The 20,086-nt window shown below is 40.2% G+C and overlaps 1 protein-coding gene across 3 annotated transcripts; it reads right to left on the bottom strand.

Annotated features, from left to right (window-relative positions):
* LOC124051660 (AP2-associated protein kinase 1-like) lies at nucleotides 1-19,257 on the bottom strand. Of its 3 annotated transcripts, none has more exons than XM_046375239.1 (21): nucleotides 18,790-19,257; nucleotides 18,188-18,378; nucleotides 16,821-16,939; nucleotides 15,306-15,414; nucleotides 14,949-15,091; nucleotides 14,262-14,383; nucleotides 13,910-13,991; nucleotides 13,438-13,570; nucleotides 13,206-13,309; nucleotides 12,762-12,844; nucleotides 12,444-12,604; nucleotides 11,895-11,992; nucleotides 11,401-11,766; nucleotides 10,841-10,986; nucleotides 10,551-10,741; nucleotides 10,383-10,472; nucleotides 9,000-9,095; nucleotides 8,764-8,871; nucleotides 8,279-8,449; nucleotides 7,381-7,488; nucleotides 1-2,038 (listed from the first exon to the last, which is right to left on the bottom strand). In XM_046375239.1, exons 2-21 carry the CDS (start codon nucleotides 18,345-18,347, stop codon nucleotides 1,326-1,328), a joined length of 3,303 nt encoding a protein of 1,100 aa, XP_046231195.1. In that variant the 5' UTR covers nucleotides 18,348-18,378; nucleotides 18,790-19,257; the 3' UTR covers nucleotides 1-1,325. The 3 variants fall into 3 exon arrangements, with proteins under 3 accessions (XP_046231195.1, XP_046231196.1, XP_046231197.1); XM_046375240.1 differs by having other exon boundaries at nucleotides 19,125-19,254; XM_046375241.1 differs by lacking the exon at nucleotides 1-2,038 and adding an exon at nucleotides 4,642-7,016 and having other exon boundaries at nucleotides 18,188-19,257.
* Between the last annotated feature and the right edge of the window lie 829 nt (nucleotides 19,258-20,086).

Raw genomic sequence — 20,086 nt, 5'->3', positions numbered from 1 at the left:
TATGGTTACAAACCTTTAATAAAATACAGTTTAAAGTTTAATTTTCACTGACAACTTTTCTTATGTTCAGTATTACTAGTCAGATAATATAGAAATATACAAATACTGTTCGCAAAGGCAGCAAGAGTTTACAAAAACCTTGTTATCCGAAGTATAAAGCAAAATTAGAAGCACAATTTGAAATCTTATCGATTTCAGACTAAACTTACTAAAAATTAGGGTGGGTGGAGATGATGTTGGTTTTTCCACATCCATGATATGTGTCATTAAAATACCAAAAGACCAAAGACAAACAACATTAACAGGTTAAAAAAAATCCTTTCAGGAGAACTACATAAAAAAGAAATATAAAGGTCCATTTTAACACTGGTGCACTTTGAGAGAAAATGACAGCAGCAACCTGCAAGCAATTATTAAGCAGTAAGGAATGTAAATTGAGCTTGAAATCACTGAAATCCCTTGAAATCTCAACATTTTACTGGTTCCACTATAATACTCCCTAGTGACACGCCACCTGGGATTTTATATAACCTGCCTGTTGGAAAATATCTGTAAAACGTACACAGTGCTTTTAATCCGTTAATATGGACTTAATAACTGCATGAACATTTTTTTTGTCTTCCAACTGTGTAAAACATGCTGCATACTATAACATTTAACTTCCAATGACTTCTTTGGCTTGCTGCAAGATGTTTGGTATTTTTTCCAGCATTAATGCTGAATACTGCTGATATTAAAGGCATAATGCATAATTTGAATGTAAACAAAAGGTAAAACAGCTAGAAAGATATAAAACAGAATAGGAATCTGCGATCACTGCCAAGCATATTAACATGTTTTTAACACAAAGAGGAAAAATGAAAATCTTTAGATTTCAATATTTTCTGATGCTGTTAAATATTTGTCTACAACAGTAATGTTTGTAAAGGTCAGCGTCAAACAAACCCATATTTTCAATTATGATAGCCAAGAAACACACTAATTGAATAAAACTGGCTATTTACAGTCAGAGAAAGAAAAATCAGATTTAACAAAAACCCTTTATAGTATTTTAATTCCTTTAATTCCGATCCTTCAAGTTTAACTTAAGAACTTCTAAGTTCAAGTTCAGACTGTTTGTAAAGTGCTGAAATGATGCACTCATGTAAATAATGCACTCACAGACTGAGGTAGAACTTTAAGTTTAAACAAGTACATAACTGGTAAGAGGATAATTTAGTTAATACTAATAATGAGAGTATAACTACATGAGAAATTGGAAGTAATACTGCAACTGAATTGTACTTCTTCTGTTATAGAAAAAAGCTCTGACTTGGCTTATTTTATCAAGGCTTCCCCTGAGAGCACCTTGGCTGAAAAGGTGCTGCATTAAATGGGTCTTCAAGGGCTCTTCCCCCGATGGTCCAGGCATGCAGAGGCCCCACAGCGACCGAACCAACGGCGGCCTGCTGGCCGATTCTGGAGACAACCCGGTGCACGGCCACCGGCTGCTGGAGCAGAGCCGTCTCTATGTGCACAGGGGCCCGAACACCAGGTGACGGAGGAGCAGGACGAGATGACACCGGGACCAGGTGACACTGTTTGAGGGGCTGAATCTGCTGTGCGCCAGACTTTATGTGAGTGTTATGAGCAACAGCTTTGGCGGTTTCCTGCCTCTTTCCAAACGGCGCTTGGAGGAAAACATCTGATGCCTCAGCAGGTTTATGAGACGCAGAAAATGAGGGGCTGCTGAAGGTCATCTTGCTTTCTTTTCCCAGCGTTTTAAAAGGGGCCAGCTGGAAGACATCAGGGGTGATGGGGCTGTTTGGGTTCCTGAACTGGGATACTTGGTTGATGGGTGTAAAATGCAGGCCCGTGGAAGCAGCTGGTGTTGCATTGTGTTGTATGCTCCTCTGATCTGATGGGAACTTGACTTTATTATAGAGACATGAAGCAGTCATCTGTCGGATTCTCTGCCTTTGATTCTCCTCAGTGAACTGCACAGAAGCCGCAGTGGTGGCGGCTCGCAGTGCATTACTGTTGAGCTCCCTCTGCAGATCTGTATGTGCAACAGAAGGGAGCAAGGTCAGACATGGAGACATGGGCTTTAAAAGCTTTGCTGACATGTGAATCTCTTACATACGCCATCAAATACAATCTATTGCTATACATGATCTTAACAACCACAGACGGAAATGTTAAGAAATGTTTAATTGTACTATTTACACATGTAGTTTGGTTTTAGACTTAATGGAGGTTTTGTTATCACATCTGATCTATATTCAAACCAATTTCCCACTTTAGTGGACAAAATAGTTATCCTGCTCTTTACCTGGACAACCTTACTTGAGCAGATCAACTCAAACTATAAATGAAAAAAGGGGGTAAAAAAACAGTCCTACCTATATAAGATTTTTTAGATTATTTTGTAATTAAAAAAAAAAAAATCCTAAAATCCTACAACAATGTGTGTATGTAACACGTGACAAGCTTCTTTGATAAAGACCGTCTGAGTTTAGTTAGAGTTCTAGAAATGATCCTAACCCATTTGACAGCAGGTGTTATCCTGACTCTTGACTCATTTTAGGCAACTCAAAAATGATGGAGCCTCAGTCACATAAGCATAAAAAACAAAAATGGATCGACAATTTAATGTGGCATGAAGTTGATGTTTGGTCTTACCTGAGAAGAATTAACCTGCTTTTTGAGCAGAATAAGAATTAAATTAGTGCATTGGACAACTGCCGTGGTATAACAGGCTACGAATGATTTCTCAGATCATTTAAGTCCTTACTCTTCCACCCAAGTACAAGAGCAAGTCTGCTGACAAGCAACTGCAAGAGAAGGCTACTATGTCGATTTAGTGCTGCAGTCCTATAAAAAAAAAAGATGAAAAACAGGAGAAGATACAGCAGAAACAGAGATTTCTGCTGTATCTTCCTCTGTGTAAAACCATGGCACCCACATTAATGACAATGAAACTCGACAATCAAAACTTAGGTCGGATATTCAGGTGTGTTATACAAACAGCAGCTAATGTAGTCTCAAGCTGCTAACCTCAAGCAGAAATGAAAAGTGGGCTACAGAGGTCTGGTAAGCTCACTTTCTAGCTCCACACCAACATTTTTTTTTATTTGCCCGACCTTATCAGAATCGATCACACCTCTTCTTCATTAGTACAACATATACAGTAGTACTCCCCAAGACCCATAAACAGGCTACAGCAAAGCAAAATGTGGAACGCACTTATAAATGCTCACATTTTCCTTTCATAGACAAAATATTGTGCGTAAATTTCATTTGGTGACCTGTATTAACAAATATTCTGAAAAAGAATAACATACGAAAACATTACAATCAATACTCAACACGTTGACATTCACATTTGTATTTTATTTGCCATCCCTTTATAATTCTTTAATTATCTCACAAAAATAGAAGGAGCACACGATACCACAGCTCTGACGCAGGATTGGGCCATAAAGACAAGAGGCATCTCAAAAAACACTCAATAGTATCAGATAATCGACAGCTTTCATTTTTTGGCAAAACAACAGAGAAAATGAGGGGCATCTGTTTCACATCGAGGACTAATCTCACTACCTGCTTGGCTTTCACTGATTACAAACAGCACACTGGCAGCTACAGGGAGAAGAAGCTCAGGAGTTGCATAGGTTCAAACAGTAACTGCAAATGAGTGAATTGTTCTGTGGAAGAATCATAAACAGGATGATTAATAAATAATAATAATAATAATAATAATAATAATAATGATCAAAAGCCCTCAGTTGTATGTGCAATACTTTCAGTGAATCCATCTGCGTTGAAACCAGCCTGTAAGTTTTAATTTATTCTAAAGATAAAATGATGTAATTTAAATCTTAATTAGGAACTTTATTAAAAATGCTCTCAGCTTTGAGGCTTAATGAATACAGCTGAAACACAGCAGAAACAAAGATGTTTGAACCCATTAGCACGTGAACAGTTTGGTAACTGAGCACCAGGCTTTTGGCACTCAGATTCTGAATTTGAGCACATCTATCTAGCAAATGGAAACCCATTAACACGTGCACTTTGTCAGCATTAAACTACAGGATGATTGATTTGTTTATCTTTTTTAAAAAAAAAAAAAAAAAAAAAAAAAAAAATCTTGTTTAGATTAAATTTTTTAAAAATCCTGATTTTTTTTAAAAACTCATTACTCTTTCCAGAAGTAGATCTCACCAAAGAACACACAGCACAATTATTTGAACTAATTTTATAGTATGACAAAATGAACTAAAAGAAATGGAGGTAGTCTTCCCACTGAGATCACGCATGGTTTGTTTGATCCTACAAAAACATTTATATTGCTGATCGGAGCTGATTTTTTCAAACCCTGGGCAGCTGACTTAATGCTGTCTGATAACCAAAGCACGACTACAGCAGCTTCACGTAATTTGACCTTTTCACACTTCACAGAGCCCCTCGCACATTACCGCACACACATTATCAGACAAATTCTCTCTCAACTCTCAACTGTAATATGGAGCGCAGACTTCCGGCAGACAGTCAGAGCGGGCAGCAGTAAGCCAATACGTATCCAACTCTCAGGGAGAGTGACGATGCTCTGACTTCCTGAGAGAGTTTAGGACAGGGGACAGGAGGTGGAGGAGGGGCTGTGCTTTCAGAAGAGATTTTAATGACAACGTAAACTGTCGCCATATTTGCAGCAAACAGCAACACAGTTAGGCTACTGGAAACACACGTCCAACAATTCTGACTCAACACGCACGCACACACACACACACACGCATACACATACTTATCATAACACTGTATACCAACACACATGAACATAACATTCAACAACACTGCCATGCTTTTTGATATGAATTCTGTGATCACTAAAACCGGTAAAGCAAAACAAAGCTTTACGAAGCACAAATTCAGAAAAAATTTTAGCTATGAAATGAAACAGATTCAGGAGGGTTAAGCTTTTCCAGAAAACTGTCAACTGTTTCGAATAAAAATCCTTCGTCAGTCCACGTAAACAAACAAAAACACGGGCTCGCGTTCTTTTCACGGAGGAAGAGGAGGTGGAATAAGACATGGAATTCAGCCTAAACTCCAGGTTGAACCAAGACCAGGATTATTATCTATACATTTGAATGTACTGACAATAACTGAATAGATATATTCAAGAAAAAAAAAACTTTCTCAACACATAATTCCACAAAGAGGAATGAAATATTTATATAGAGTATTCTTCAATATTATTCAGTGATTATGGTGTTAAGAATCATAGATATTTTTTTTTTAATATAGACTAATATTTATTTCTTACATTCATTCTCTAACACTCTATTCATATTAACATTTATTAACAGGAAACCAATGTCATTTTTCATTCATATATATATCTATATATACACACACAGTATATAGTTATATATATGATGATATTTCACACGTAAAGCAATATGTTTTCCACAAGTAAAGCTTTATGACGATGACTTAATATATACATGGGAAGAATAAACAACTCTATGGTCCGGATAAGAGCCCACAGGGGTTGCAGATATCTATTTACATAAGTAAGGAGTAAACAAATGACAGGAATGTAGGGAGGACTGCACAATGTGGAATGGATGTTTGTGTTGATAGTAAATTAAAAAGTGAGATTAAATGAAAATAATTTTTTAAAAAGCCATATTAGACCATTTCTGGGCCAAAACTGACCTGAAAAGTCATGAATGGTCTCCCTCTCTCTCTCCAATATCTTTGTATGTATATAATATCTATTGTATTTCTACCATTTCCTATTATTGTTGATAATTCAAATTATTTTCATGTTTCCATGCATTTTCTATTGATATGGCACACTGCTATAAACACTGTTAAATGACCCCGATTTGTCATTTAATTCCAAAACAACCTATTGCTTTACTCAAGGATAAAATCAATAAAATAAGCTAAAAAAATAATAGGTCCTTGTTTCGAGGTAGACCTCGAATGGTCATTTGTTTTGTAGCTGTATTTTGAGTTTATGTGATCCAGCTTCAGCGGTCAGCAGTTTGCTTCACTTATTATTGTATGGCACTTCACTTTAATCTAATCGAGAGAAAACCTTTAGTGTCCTGCTCTTCTCTTCGTCACAATAACATAAGAGTGGTGTTTGTAACACGAGTGGTTCTGGCTGTTCTGTTCCAAATCGTTTGATGTAATTTTTCAGTCTGATCTTTAGCAGCTTTAAATTGTTATTGACAACAGCGCTCATAAATGTAACATTAATGCTACTGTGCAAATCAGGCTACATGACTATGTTTCCCTTTTATAGAAGAAATAAACTGACCTCAATTGAACAAAATGCTCATTGAACTTTTCCATGGTTTTACTTTAAAATGTGCAAATAAATCTGGGGAGGAGAATTTAAAAAGGCAAACGACGACAAATTCACTTGTGCACCATAAGAACTACAACCACTTACAACTATGCTTATTGTACATTACAACAATGATCTTCTATTGTTTGCTATTAGACATAATGCAATATTGTTCAAACAAACGGGATAGCAATATTATATCCTGACTGACAGAAAGGTGGTAATGGTTTGTCTTTAGAAAGGATAATGTTAGTGTACTGGCCACTCGTTAACCAATGAATGACAACGTGACATGTGAAGACTACAACAAAGAGAAAATGTGAGTGAGAGGGGGAGAGATGAGAGGTGAGGAGAAGCCAGATAATGCAGTATATATGGCAGAGAGGGATGGAATGAAGAAGCACAGAAAGGCGAAGGCTGATTCTACTGTAGGAATTAGAACGGAGATGACAGCCGGGGAGGAGCAGGAAGCTAGCTATGACAACAGTGTTGATTGCTGTTATGCTATGCCAGTCTATAATCCAGTGTTACAGCTTCTACTGGGGACGGAGGGAGGGGGGGATGTGGGGCGCCTACAAGTCGATGAGCTGGTCCACCAGCAGCAGGGAGCGCGCCAAGCTGGGCAGGCTGGATTCAGAGCCGCCACTGTTACTACGCGAGTGGCCTCCTGAAACTGGCCAGAGAGACAAGGGGAGGACGAGACGAATACAGGCAAACAGGAGGGAGGGAGCGGGGGAGGGGGAGGGAGGCAGAAGAGCGGGAGTCAGAACAAGCAAACACAGCAGTGAAGGAGAGGGAGAGAGAGAGAGAGAGAGAGAGAGAGAGAGAGAAGAGAGAGAGAAAGAAAGGGCAGAATTTACCCATTTATTTCAACTGGTTTTAAAACATTCTCATCTCTGGGGATGTAAAACTATTCAACTATTTCATTAATTATTTCGCAAATCAGCATGCACACTGAAGGGAACCCAATAAATAGCCAATCCCTGAGGACCAACGTGACCCACCTGTGCTCCTTTGTGGAGAAGGTAAAGACTCACCTTGGGAGTTCTTTCGGCCCGTGACGGGAATGGGATCGAACTCGTCCTCTGTGCCGGCCTCTGCGCTAGCTTGCTGGGGCTCAAAATCTGAGATTAGGAGGGACGAGTCTGCAGGGGTTGATATTAAGCATGACAAGAAAAGTATGTCAAACGAATAGTGCCAGAAAAAAAGTTTTAGGTGCTGGGGTGAAAAGACACAAAAGAAAGAAATGGTACTTCCTCAATATGTTCTTGAACATTATGAAATGTTTTATTAAATCAGCAGTTACTGCTGGAAAAAAACACTGGAAGCTCTCCACAGGTACGAAGCCTGATAGATATGGTAATATGAGAGGAGATGAGTAGTAATTAGGATCATGCAGCTGCTAGTCAGGTTGTGATTCAGAGTTGGCACCATCAGCACCAGTCAAATGCCTTCACTCACCAGCCAAGAGACAACAACTAAACCTCAGCTGTGGAGCTCTCCATTTAGACTTTAAAACTTTAGTTTTTAAAACCTGACTCAACTTTATTCATTTAAAGTAGATAACACATTAAGCAGGACCATCAATACATTGTACACAAGAAAACTATCACAATGAAAAGTAAAAGTATAGAATTTTATTTTTCTTTTCTAAAAATTCACTTTAACATCGAAACTTTAGGAAGTAATGTGGATAAACACATCACAGTCTGTCAAGAAGATTAAATTAATTTGTTAAAGAGATTATGCAAGTGTTTCTGCTGCCACCCAGTGGATATGACACTGTGATGACCTTAAGGATCAGTGAAAGACTTCATTTAATCAAAGCGTAAACAGGAGAAATAATCGATCAAGCTTTTGGTGGCAAAATCTGGTTTAAATAGTGTGCCTCTATTACATCATATAATAATTCTGTCACTGATCAAAAAAGGTTACCTGCTATAGGCTGCACGGAGTCTCCAGACAGCAGACTGAAATCATCCAGAGCAGAGGCAGCCGAGGTGGGAGCTGAAGAGACGGAGGAGGTGGCACTGCCTGCAGCTGGAGGGGCAGACGGACCGGAGAGCAGAGAGCAGCCCAGAAGAGAGTCGTCTGCAGTGAGAGGCTCTGGGACGGGTCGGGAGGAGCCAAAGGCAGACAGACAAAAGGGTAAAGTTTAGATAGTGTTCAAGTACAAAGACGAACAAGGACACATGACTCTAAGATCTACAGTGATTCTAAGATAAATCCAAAAACAAAAACAACAGCAGAGGATTTCAACAGGCACAATTTGTGATATCTTAAGTAACTGTTTGCAGGTAGGAAGTGTTTACACTGCAGTCAAACATTAAGCTGCACACCACAACATGAAAAGCTTTCAGGGCTTTGGTTTTTACATCAAGCAAATAAGAAATAAATAGCATAAGTTTTAAAAAGCACACCTTTTGCAGACTCTTCCACAGAGCCACCGAAGGGATCAGACAATGACAAGAGGTCGGGAAGCATGAGCGAAGACGTGTCCGGAGATTTGAGTCCTTCAATCAGCTTCTCTGAAGGCCGGTGAAGATTTAGATACGATGCAAGAGACATACTCGAGCAAAGTGCAATGACAACATCATCTGCAGAAAGCAACTACAACGACAAAAAAGACCCTGTGTGTACAGAAAAATATATTTACCTGGAGCATCTGACAGTTCAAGAGTACCGAAAGGATCAGGGACAACCAACAGTGAGGCTCCTGAATCTACATCGGGAATGGCTGATGGTCTTTCAACTAGGAAACAGAAGCGGTGTTTTATAGCAGATTTATAATCCATTAAAAAGCCTGAAAAATAAGTCTAAAAATGCACTATGACAATAAGCCCTTTTTATTTAGTTATCTCAGTACAAATGCTTGTTTACGTCAATTCCAAAGAGCAGTACCTGGCATTAAAATCCAGTTTTGCAAAAACAGAATTAAATCAGCCAGAGTGAGGACATTTTAGGAGCTCTTTCTTGCATGTTTTTAGACCATGTGAGACTCTACCCTTTGCTTTTTCTTATTATCAAAGGAAACGATTACCATCATTAAACATCCTCATTTTCCCTCAGACTAAACCCTATTTTTGCTTATGTGATGCACAGAGGCAGCTCTTGATTTCAAAAGCCTCTTAAAGCTAGCAGATCAATGGATCAGGTGCATTAAGATGTTTATCTCTTGGTTTGACATCACATTACAGACTCATACAGCGCAATACATTATTTGGAAGCAGTACAGTAACATCGGGAACAAGTTATCAAGATATTTTCCCCGTAAATCTCAGTCTGAGCTACCTTGCCACAGAACTGAATCAATCTGCCTCGTTTGCTGTCCATGAACTGGCATGTTAAGTTATGATGATCATTGCTGACATTTGCTGACCACATGAACCAAGCAAACAGTCGCTGTGGGTGTTGGATGGGTCATGTCCCCCTAAAATATATGAAATATGGAAATTTGTATGGACTCGATATTTGTAACGATCAGTTATCAAATGCCTTTAAAGGCTGAAAGAAAGCTGATGTTCTTTCCTTAATATTCAGTGTGAAGCTGACCCCAAAACAAAATGGATGCTCACTACATCCTCTTTCATGTTGGTCAAGATGGCCTGCATGCCATACACGGATGTGATGTGATGCACAAGTTGATCACACACAGGTCAACTACACAGGTAATCACAGCAGAGCATTACTACTGCTACTACTACTGTGTGTTGGTTTAAATATCTGACATATTTTTCCACATTTGTTTCCAGCCCCTTGTTAACTGCTTTCATGAATGGTTTCAAGCTTTAACTCACTTATTGTATGAGTTAAATGATGATATCCATAGACACCAGAGCCATGACTTTATATGGGAAGCTTAGCTGTCTGTGTTTCAATACACCTGACATTCACAATCAGCTTTTAATGACAAAATCTTAAAAGGCAAGAATCAGCCAATGTCACTAAAGTGTCTATGGAGTTTTATGGGTCCAGGTCCATTCAACAGATAAAAAAAAAGAAAAAAAACACTGATTTTTAATGGGAAAGTGATACATACCAGTTTCTTGAGGTGTGTTATCCACAGTTGCGGCCTGCAGGCCTGGTATTAACTCCTCAGTGGACGCTGGCTCCTGTTCTGAAGGTGGCTCTGGAAAAAAAAAGGACTTGCCAGTTAAAAACAGTTTATCACCTATCAGAAACCACTGCTAGTGGACACAAACTTTACCAGAAGGCTTCTTATCCTCAGTTTTGAATTCCTCTGCGGTAAGGTTGGAAAAGTTGTCATCATCAAATGGGTTCCATGCTGGCTGCGTGGGTGTGTTGGTGCCACCGCCAGACGCTTTGCTTTGGTCCTGTCCTCCATCACCAGCAGCGAGCTGAACAGGCTGGGCAGTGCCAGGTTGAGATGTAAGCGGCCTATAGTTTTAAAAAAAATGCACAAAACATCATAAATAAAACAGATAGGAGACTTAAATTTTTGTTCAGTAGGTTTACTCCAGCAGATGTGGCACTTACTGGTTGAGGGCAGCGTCTCCATTAGCTCCTTGTGGCTGCTGTGAGGAGTCACCCGCTGGGCCTCCAGCAACGGCACCCGCTGTGGCGTCACTCGGTGTGCGTTGGTCGCCTCGTTCTTCGGTTGTCTTTGGAGAGGCAGGTGGGGTCTGATCAAAGGGGGTGATGAGTGAAAATAAGACAGCACAGAAGATCGAGAAATATCTCATGGAAGATCTCACGAGCCACAGAACGTCTCACAGTCGAATGTGTTTAAATGTTAGACAGGACAGGTCATGTGCAGAAAAGTCATGGTGTTAAGTCTGCATTTCACTTATAGTCATAGTTTTCGGTGGCAAAATGAATCTCTGAAAAGGAGCAAAATGACTGAAAAACATAACAAACAGGAGAGTAAATATTTTTTCTTTTTTTCTCAGTGTCATTCATGAAGAAATGGAAACAATTGAAGGAGAGATGGATGATGATAACACCAGGTGAACCTACTTTCTAAGTCTGACAGCTCTGCAGTGATAATGAGGTTCAAATGCTGTTTGAAACTGGATGGTAAGCAGACGGCCACTTACTGTCTCAGATGCTTTTTGGCTGATCTCAGTGGAGGCGGGCTGAGCCTGGGCAGCCGATGGCTGAGTTATTTGCTGCTGAAGAGGTCCAGGTGGCTGACTGGCTGTCGGTATGCTGGGTGAAGGCTGAGCCGCCGGTTGCTGAGCCTGGCCTGTCTGCTTGCGCCGAGCTGGGCGCTGAGGGGGAGCTGGGCTCGACGGAGTCTGGGCTGCTTGCTGGGAGGTGGCGCCGACCACAGAGGGAGGTGTGATTTGTTGCTGGACTATCGGCTGCCCTTGTGGTACGACGTCAGCCTTGGTCACTGGTGACACGACTGCTGCTGCTGCTGTTGCAGTCTCTGCTCCTGCAGCTGCAGCTGGCTGCACTGGCTATGACACAAAGAATGCATATGGATCTTAAGTAACTTCATGCTCCAGATTCCAAAAGAAACTGTTAATGTTGTTTGAGATGTATGCAACACTGGTATAAACGGTTTCAGTGCATGTTGTCAGAATACCTGCTTCTGTGGAGCCGCAGCCTGACTTGAATTGTTTTGTGACTGTGCCTTCTGTGACTGCAGAGCTGCAGCTGGCTGAGAGAGGTCTAAGCTGATTCCTGCAGGATGTTAAAAAGAACACAGACTACACATTACTTATTAGCATGGAATCATTTTTAATGTTAATATTCATACTGATGTACAATAATGAAAATAAGTCCATCAGAGCATTTAAGATAATGTTCATCTTAATCATTATCTACAAAAGAGGATTACATAATCTATTAAATGCTGTAGACATAAAAGACAACAAAATGATTCCTAACAGATGCCAAAAAAAATGAGAGTGTGGAGATAACCATTACATAATAACTTAAATAATAGCTTGCTTTAATTTGCATGAGTCTTAACCTGCATACTTGATCCGTTCCTGTTGAGAACTGCAGCCTACATGTGCACGTGTACTCAAAGGATTAGAGGGATTTCCATCTTTATGCACATCTTTATTCAAAAGCTCAGTTTCTTTTCATTGCGGGGAACAGGACAATAAGGACGGAGTGCTGTACATACCCACAGGCTGAGCAGCACCACAAGGGAGATTAGCTCGCTTGCGAGGGGTGAGAGCAGCAGGCTGGATGGGTAGGATGCCAGCTGTGGGCTGGGTATGGGCTGCTTTGGGCCTCTGGCGAGGGGTGATGGAGGTTTCAGTGGTGGGAATTGGATCTGTCAGTCTGGCAACAAAGGGAGCACGTTGGCCTTCTTGTTAATCATAACAAAATTAAAATAATTATTTCAGAGTATGAGAATACTATCTAGACCTAATTACTTCTACAAAATGAAATGATACTATAGCTTTAACAGTAATGCACTGTAGCAGGTCATGCTTGCCTGGGCTTAGTCTGGCTCTTCTTTGCTGCAGCAGCCTCACTTGCTTTGATTGGCTCAGGAAGTTTAGAAGGAATTGGAGAATTCTGGATTATGGAAAAAAAAAGAGCAAAAATCACTGAACTTCAACAAACAGCAGTGAAGATGACAGTGGCATTGAGCCAGAACCTTGTGATTCTTGTAGATAGATAGATAGATATATAGATAGATAGATAGATGAGAAAATAGAAATGAAAAACATCATCAATACTAGTATAAGTGCAAGCATTTTCAACCGTATGCAACTGATAAATTAGTGCAGTCCTTCCTCCCACAGCCTGACACCTGGTTGGTCAGAGAACCAACAGCAGATTCCACTGAATACGACATAAAAATCAATTCCTGATGAGAGAAAGCCAAGCAAATCCAAATAGTTTAGCTGACTCAGGTGCTGAGAGAGAGACTGACCTTCACATTCTGAACGGGGCAGGTCCGCTGAGCTAGTTTAAAAGCAAAGTAGGACACCTGGTAGATATCTGGTCTTTTGTCTGGGTCTGGCTCCAGCATGTACCCTGAAAACACACCACGACAAATGAGTGAGACTCAAAAAATGGGTTACAAAACGTAGATATTCATACTTTGACCACAAGCACAGACTAAATTTGTTGAAAACATTGATTAACGTTTAGGAAGGACTAACGAATGAGGCAGTGAAGATCATAAGAGTAGCGGGAGTTATCTGGAATGGTGAAACTGCCATCACAGATGGCCACCTGGCTTTCACCAAAGGGCAGAGTGAAGAAGCACAACTTGTACAGCAAACAGCCCAGTGCCTGGAGAAGACAATCACATGCACACCCCATCACACCAAAGAAAGACAAGAGAGGTGAGGAGAGAAGATTAACCAAGAATACCAATAATACACAATAAGTCACACAACAAATACCTTTTCCCCTCAAGATATCAGCTTGTTTAGGGTTAGAAACGTATTGTAAATGTATTTGGTCATGTTACCAAGGCTCTACAAACACAACAACTTTAACTATTCTTTTTTAACAATCACTTAAAGCCATTTCTGCTACTTAACAAACCCGGGGGTTCAATATTTTTTTGTCTTGGAAACTCAATTTATTAGTCATAAGCCATTATATCAAACCATCTTTTTCACTCACCCAGATATCCGCTTTTGTGGTGATGATCTTGTTGTTGTAGAGGTTCACCATCTCAGGGGCGCGATATGATAATGTGGTGTACCTGAAACAAAACAGGAAGAAATCAGTAAGAACTGAACTGGGCAAAATCAATAGGAAAATTACCTGTTATTAATGTGACAGTGAAGTAAAACAGTCTGCACAGCATTATGAGCTCATAATTGTGGATGAAATGAGTGACTTTATCCTTTATGGTCACATTAAAATTCAATTAGTGAAAAACAACACAGTTATTCATGAATAAAGAACTGCCGACACGTTTCTGTGTAGCCATATATAAAGGAAAAGCTAATGAACGAAAAGAGGCACAAACTTTTTGATCTCTTCCTCCACGGCAGCCACTCCTTCAGTCTGTGGGCTCTGGAACTTGTTAGTGGCACTGCCAAAGTCACACAGCACATAATGACCCTTGTCATGCAGGAGGATGTTCTCCACCTGTAGATATGCAAGAGATCAGACAGCACAACATCGGGTTATACATGAAAAGACCCAATTTGAACTTGAAGTGTTCTGCAGGTGATGTAGCATTAGATCCAGACTGTCACTTCAAACAGTTTCTTTCCTCCTGCAACATGTGCACTTGAGATAATAATGAACACGGCGAGGCCAGACTTGCATTTTGACAAATGTTTTCAGCATTTTCTTATGCAAATGAAGAACTCTGCACTGCATTAAAAAGTCATGTTTCCATATGGACAAAATTGAAGTTAGTAACTCGAAATTAATGCAACAACAATACTGCAGTCAACTGGGGAAAAAGAGCAGAAACGGAAGCATAAGAAATATTTTGACAGCAACGTCCTCTAACCTCCCATTAGAGTTTTCCATAATTAATCACCGCTTCCACTCACACAAACATATCAATCATGATTCTTGAAAGAACACCACACATTGTGGTGATCTACTGCAGGTATTTCCAACACAGAATAAGCTGCCTGTCCCATCCTACACACAGAGCAGAGCATCACGCAGGACACACACAAGTGGCAAAATGTGTCACCTTAAGGTCTCTGTGGATGATGGGCGTCTTGCGCTGGTGCAGGCGAGAAACAGCATCACAGGTGTCACAGAAGATCTGCAGAACCTCAGTCTCGGTGAAGCCAGTCTGCAGCCTCTGATTCATCAAGTTGACCACCTGCCCCCCTGCAAAACAATATCATGTTATACAGCAGCACATGACTGAATCTTAATTTTTATTTTATAACGCTGATAGTGTCCAGACTCATGTAATCACTGTTTGTTTGTTTTAATCATTCAACAGCACAACCGCACTGGAAAACAGATTAATTTTGAAAGCGTGAGAGCTACCTAAACTCAAATTCTACCAATCACAGCCAATTTCCCTCTCATCACTCACCCTTGCAGTAGTCCATAAGGATGAGAACCTCCCATACATCCCTCGATCCCATGGCCGTAATGCTTGAGTCCAGATAACCAACAATATTCTTGTGACCGACAAGGTCTTTCTGCAAGAACACAAACACACATTAAAGAGCATTAACAAACCACTGCATGCGAAAAGCTCGTAACAAAAAGCACAAGTACTAACACAAGTAAGTGTGCAATTACCATGTGACCCCTGAGGTGGATGGGTGAATGAATCAGGCAAGAAGTGACTACATGATTTGCAAAGCATTTGTAAGAAATGATGGAACAGCAAGGAAATATTTCTGAACGCAATGAATTTCAATGCCACAATCCTTTCTATCGATCTGGTCAGTGTTTTGTGATGCAGTGTTTGGCCGTCGCCAGCAGAGGGAGCTACAACGGTGAGCCTGAATCAGGAGCCTATTAGGTAATGAAAAATGTCAAGCACTGCAGCTGAGGTGAAGCATTGTCTGTCAATGAGTGGGTGAGAGAGAGAGAGAGAGAGAGAATGAATGAGACAGATTGTGAGGTAAAGGTAAACACCTCATATGATGAAAAAGAATGACAGCAGACATCTTTGAATCAAATTTTAGGGTCTGTTAGTGTTAGTTTCAAAAGTCGGCCCTAAACAGTTAGAATGCACAATGTCCTTTATACTTTAGAATGTTTATACAATCAGCCATTTTTTTGTAATTTGACCACACGCTGCTTCCTTCCTTCTTTTCGGAATGCTCCTTCAGACATAAAAGAACAAATTCTGCGTATGAATGGAAGAGTCCAGCTACAAAAAATACGCCTCAAATATGAAAAAAAAATATATAAAACATTCTTAAGACTGCTGAAGGAATATTTATACATTTTGTGGTTAATGTCTGTCCCAGTAAAACCCAGTTCTGCTCTGATTTCAGATCAAGAGGTCTGTGGGTAGCAGGACAGTCCTCCTTTTTACCAGCATGTGATCCTTTTGTTCACAAAATTTATAGCAGGGAGACATTCAGCTTCATGTAATGATATACAAACAAACTAAATTTAATAAAGATCCCTTTATTAGAACAACTCAAACTTATTTTTTTTAACCAATCTGAACAATGGAATCCCATTAATAACTAGATGGACCTTTAAAAACTGATGTTCACACAAACGAACCTCCAACTCATTCTCATTCTACAAGAGATCTCAGGAGGAGAGCAGGACCTGTAAGGCAATACTATGAAAACAAAAGCACACCAAGAACCAGATGAATAAATACAGTACAACCATCCAGTTGACTCTGCTGCAGGCTGTGTGTGTGTGTGTGTGTGTGTGTGTGTGTACGTCGCATTCAGCATTTGTTCTTAGTTATTCTGAACAGAACAGAGAACTTGCATCTGTGAATTTCTATGATATCTGCAGGCACAATTACAGTGTTTGTAGATGCCTTCGCATGTGTTTTTAAACCCATCAGAAAATCCCATGAGCTCAGAGTGAGAACAAGCAAGAGAAATATGTAAAGTCAGCCACTCACCATTATTTGAATCTCGCATTTGCACACCTGGAGATCATGCTCATTATTGACATACATCCTCTTCAGGGCACAGCGCACCCCTTGATTTGTTCGCACAAGGAACACGATTGCAAAACCACCTGCAGAACATAAACAGAGACCAAATTAAAGTTTAAGTCCTCAGAGAGATGATCTTGACAGCAAGCACTTGGGCAAAAATCCATATGCACATTACAAGATCATAATCAGATTTATTACTAACAGATTTAACTACAATCGGTATAATAAAAAATGTAAAAGACTTTTTCTGAAACTAACACTACCCCATTTTCTCAGGTTGTCATAGAGCATTTTGATTTTAGACATTTAGCAGACATGCTCATTTTTTTTTTTTTTACAACCAATTACTTCAACAACTGCTGTATTGTAGTCTTACATCAATATGGACGATCCGGAACAAATGGTGCAGCCTTATAGTGTTATGTATTAGTCATGCCATTGCTGCAGGGTTTACGTCGAGGCCTACATTGAGGCCTAACCATCTGGTACAGCTCAGACCACAAATTCACTTTGCCAAGTTTAGTTGTGACATAGTCATCAATTTCAGGCAGACATTGCAGCATATACCGCATCCTCAGATTGCCATGCGTGAAATGTTATTGCTTAGCACTCCTGCACTATAAGTCCACCTACAGATATGGGTGCAGGCTGAGGGTTTCCATCCATTTCAGATGCAAATAGTGATGTACAGTAAATGCAGACATCCTGATCAGTTGTAAAACTGTCTTTATAGTTCTCACTCATCACATTCAGTTATTATATTGTACTTGCATTAGCATTTACACAGTCAGAACAAAAACTACCAGGTACTGTGGCTCACGAGACTGTGCTCCCAGGTTGAAAATGAAGAATCAAATGACTTTGTTTTGGTAGTAACTAAAAACCTTCAGTATCAATAATCTGATGCTGATGCCCGAAAGTCTTAAAGAGTGCTCATCCATGTGTCTGTAAAGATATCCATGAATTGTGTGCAATCTAAAGCTTGCACTCTACACTAACCAGGTAGGTTTCCATTTCTTTGAAACACACTTCTGAATCATAAAACTGCAAACAGCAAATTGTTGTGTATGTTTGAGTGCAGCTGAGAGAAAGCAGTGGGCCTCCCGTTTGCATCTGCGTATCCAAGATACACAGATGCAAAGCTCCATCATTCCTTTGGGGATGGTGGCATAAGGTTACATCCCTGGTCTGTCACATGACTCTTGCATTTGGCCGGAGCATGCAGGACAAACACATGAATATATTCCAGAGTCAACAACATGCATGGAAAAGAAAGGAAGAAACACAAAAACAAATGGCATCATCTGGCCTGCGCAACCCCTCCTCACCTTCAGCAATGATCTCCTCAACAGTGACTTGGTGTCGCCCGACAGTAAAGGCTCTGCCAATGAAATTTCCGCCTGCATGAGATCCAGAGCTGCCACCTCCTCCTCCAGAACCAGGCCCGGAGCTCACCAACTCCCGACGGGAATCAAAGAACTTCCTCATGTTGTCGAAAGGACAGGGGGAGTATCTGCGGCTTCAATCACAGACAGACGAACAGCTTGTTTCCTGTGCACTGAATTATTGCACTGACAGACACGTCAGATTGTAAACCTAATAAACCCGACCCCTTATAGGAAGTCTATTTGCAGCCTCAGAACATGCAGTGATGCCTTTGCCACTTATGATGATGTTGAGACAACCCAGATTTTTGGTGGCAAATTTCCCACTTGCTTGCCAACGCAAGCCAGTTGGTAATAGCTAGAGCGGTTGAGACTAGCCGTTATGTAAGTGAATTACACCACCCAGGAGGCTAAAGCATCTCCGGAGAAAGTGTTTCTTTAGCTATCCATCCAGCTGTTCATGGTCGGCTGCTGATGATGATAACATTAGGTCCTTCTCCATCTCGACCAGCCATTACCAAGCTAGCTAAGTGCTAGCTACTTACGCGCTATGACATTTCGTGTAAGGTTATCCAGGTTATCCTCTGAAGATAATGTCCCCGGGTGCGATGTATCCGACGTGTAACTTGTGTGATAGCGTGGCCCGAAAAAATCTTTCCATCCTCAGTCAAGGGAAGCAAACCGTTTGATGGCACATAGCTGCCCGTCTAGCTATTTAATTGCTTTCATTTACGTTAAAACTGTGATTTTCAGTAAGCTAACGCATTAGCGCGATGCAGCCTTCCACCAACAAAAACAAGCGCAGAGTTGACAAGAAATTAAAGCATCCGTCTGTTGCAACCGCAGCTGCAAACGACAAACCACAGAATTTGACATATACCAAAACAATATACGGAGGATTCAACCCAGCAGCCTAATCTCTGCATGCAACCACAGCAATCTTCGGCTGCCAGCGATATCGCAACATCCTAGCTGTTGCTGTTGACGCGCGTGCGGAATTGTGGGTAGTGTAGTTCAGAGAGCAGCTGCAGCCTCCCCTCCCCCTTATCTATGTAATCATCTACCGCGTTTAACTCCTGTCGTTCAGCCCGTGTAGTATAGAAGCAGTGGGAATCCCGTTCACACCAGCCTAGTTTGAATTCTGATATATCACCGCTGGTTATCCTCCCCACTGTGACAGGACTATTATTTTAACTGGAGTTAATAAACCAGTAGCAAAATGACCTCACAATCATTATAGCCGGCGGTTACATCGAAATAAAACTCAATATTAGCCTAACTGCTTGGATAAATTGAAACTAATTATACACATTTACTCAATTTTGAAGTACTTGTAGACCTACTGTACTGGAGTATTTACATTTTTTGCGACTTATACCCCTACTTCACTACATTTGAATAGTAAAAAATATACTTTTTACCATACTATATCAATACAACAGCTGCAAATACTAGTTATCTGGCAGATTCATATGATTTACAGAATTAAAATTCAACAGTTCATATAAAAAATTAAATCTTATCATGGACTAAGCTACTTAGAAGTACATAAATTAAACTGACCTCACCTTTACCAGCCACAACAAGTGATGCTTGACACGAGCACATTAATAATTAGTTAACCAGGCAAATTTACTCAAAGTATTAAAATGTGCATAATGTGGGAAATGGCAGGTGACTTCTATTATATCATTAGGCTATCCAATTATGATATTATCACTCAGCAAAAGATTACACTGTTTTATAAAACTATTGAAAGGAAAAGCAACAAATCCTCACGTGTGTGAGAATGGAACTATGCTTTAATAGGAAACGTCACTTTAACGATTATAAAAATGGTTG

Source organism: Scatophagus argus, chromosome 20, assembly GCF_020382885.2.
Source record: "Scatophagus argus isolate fScaArg1 chromosome 20, fScaArg1.pri, whole genome shotgun sequence".
Classification (NCBI taxonomy): Eukaryota; Metazoa; Chordata; class Actinopteri; family Scatophagidae; genus Scatophagus; species Scatophagus argus.
This window is presented reverse-complemented; position numbering and strand designations above follow the sequence as displayed.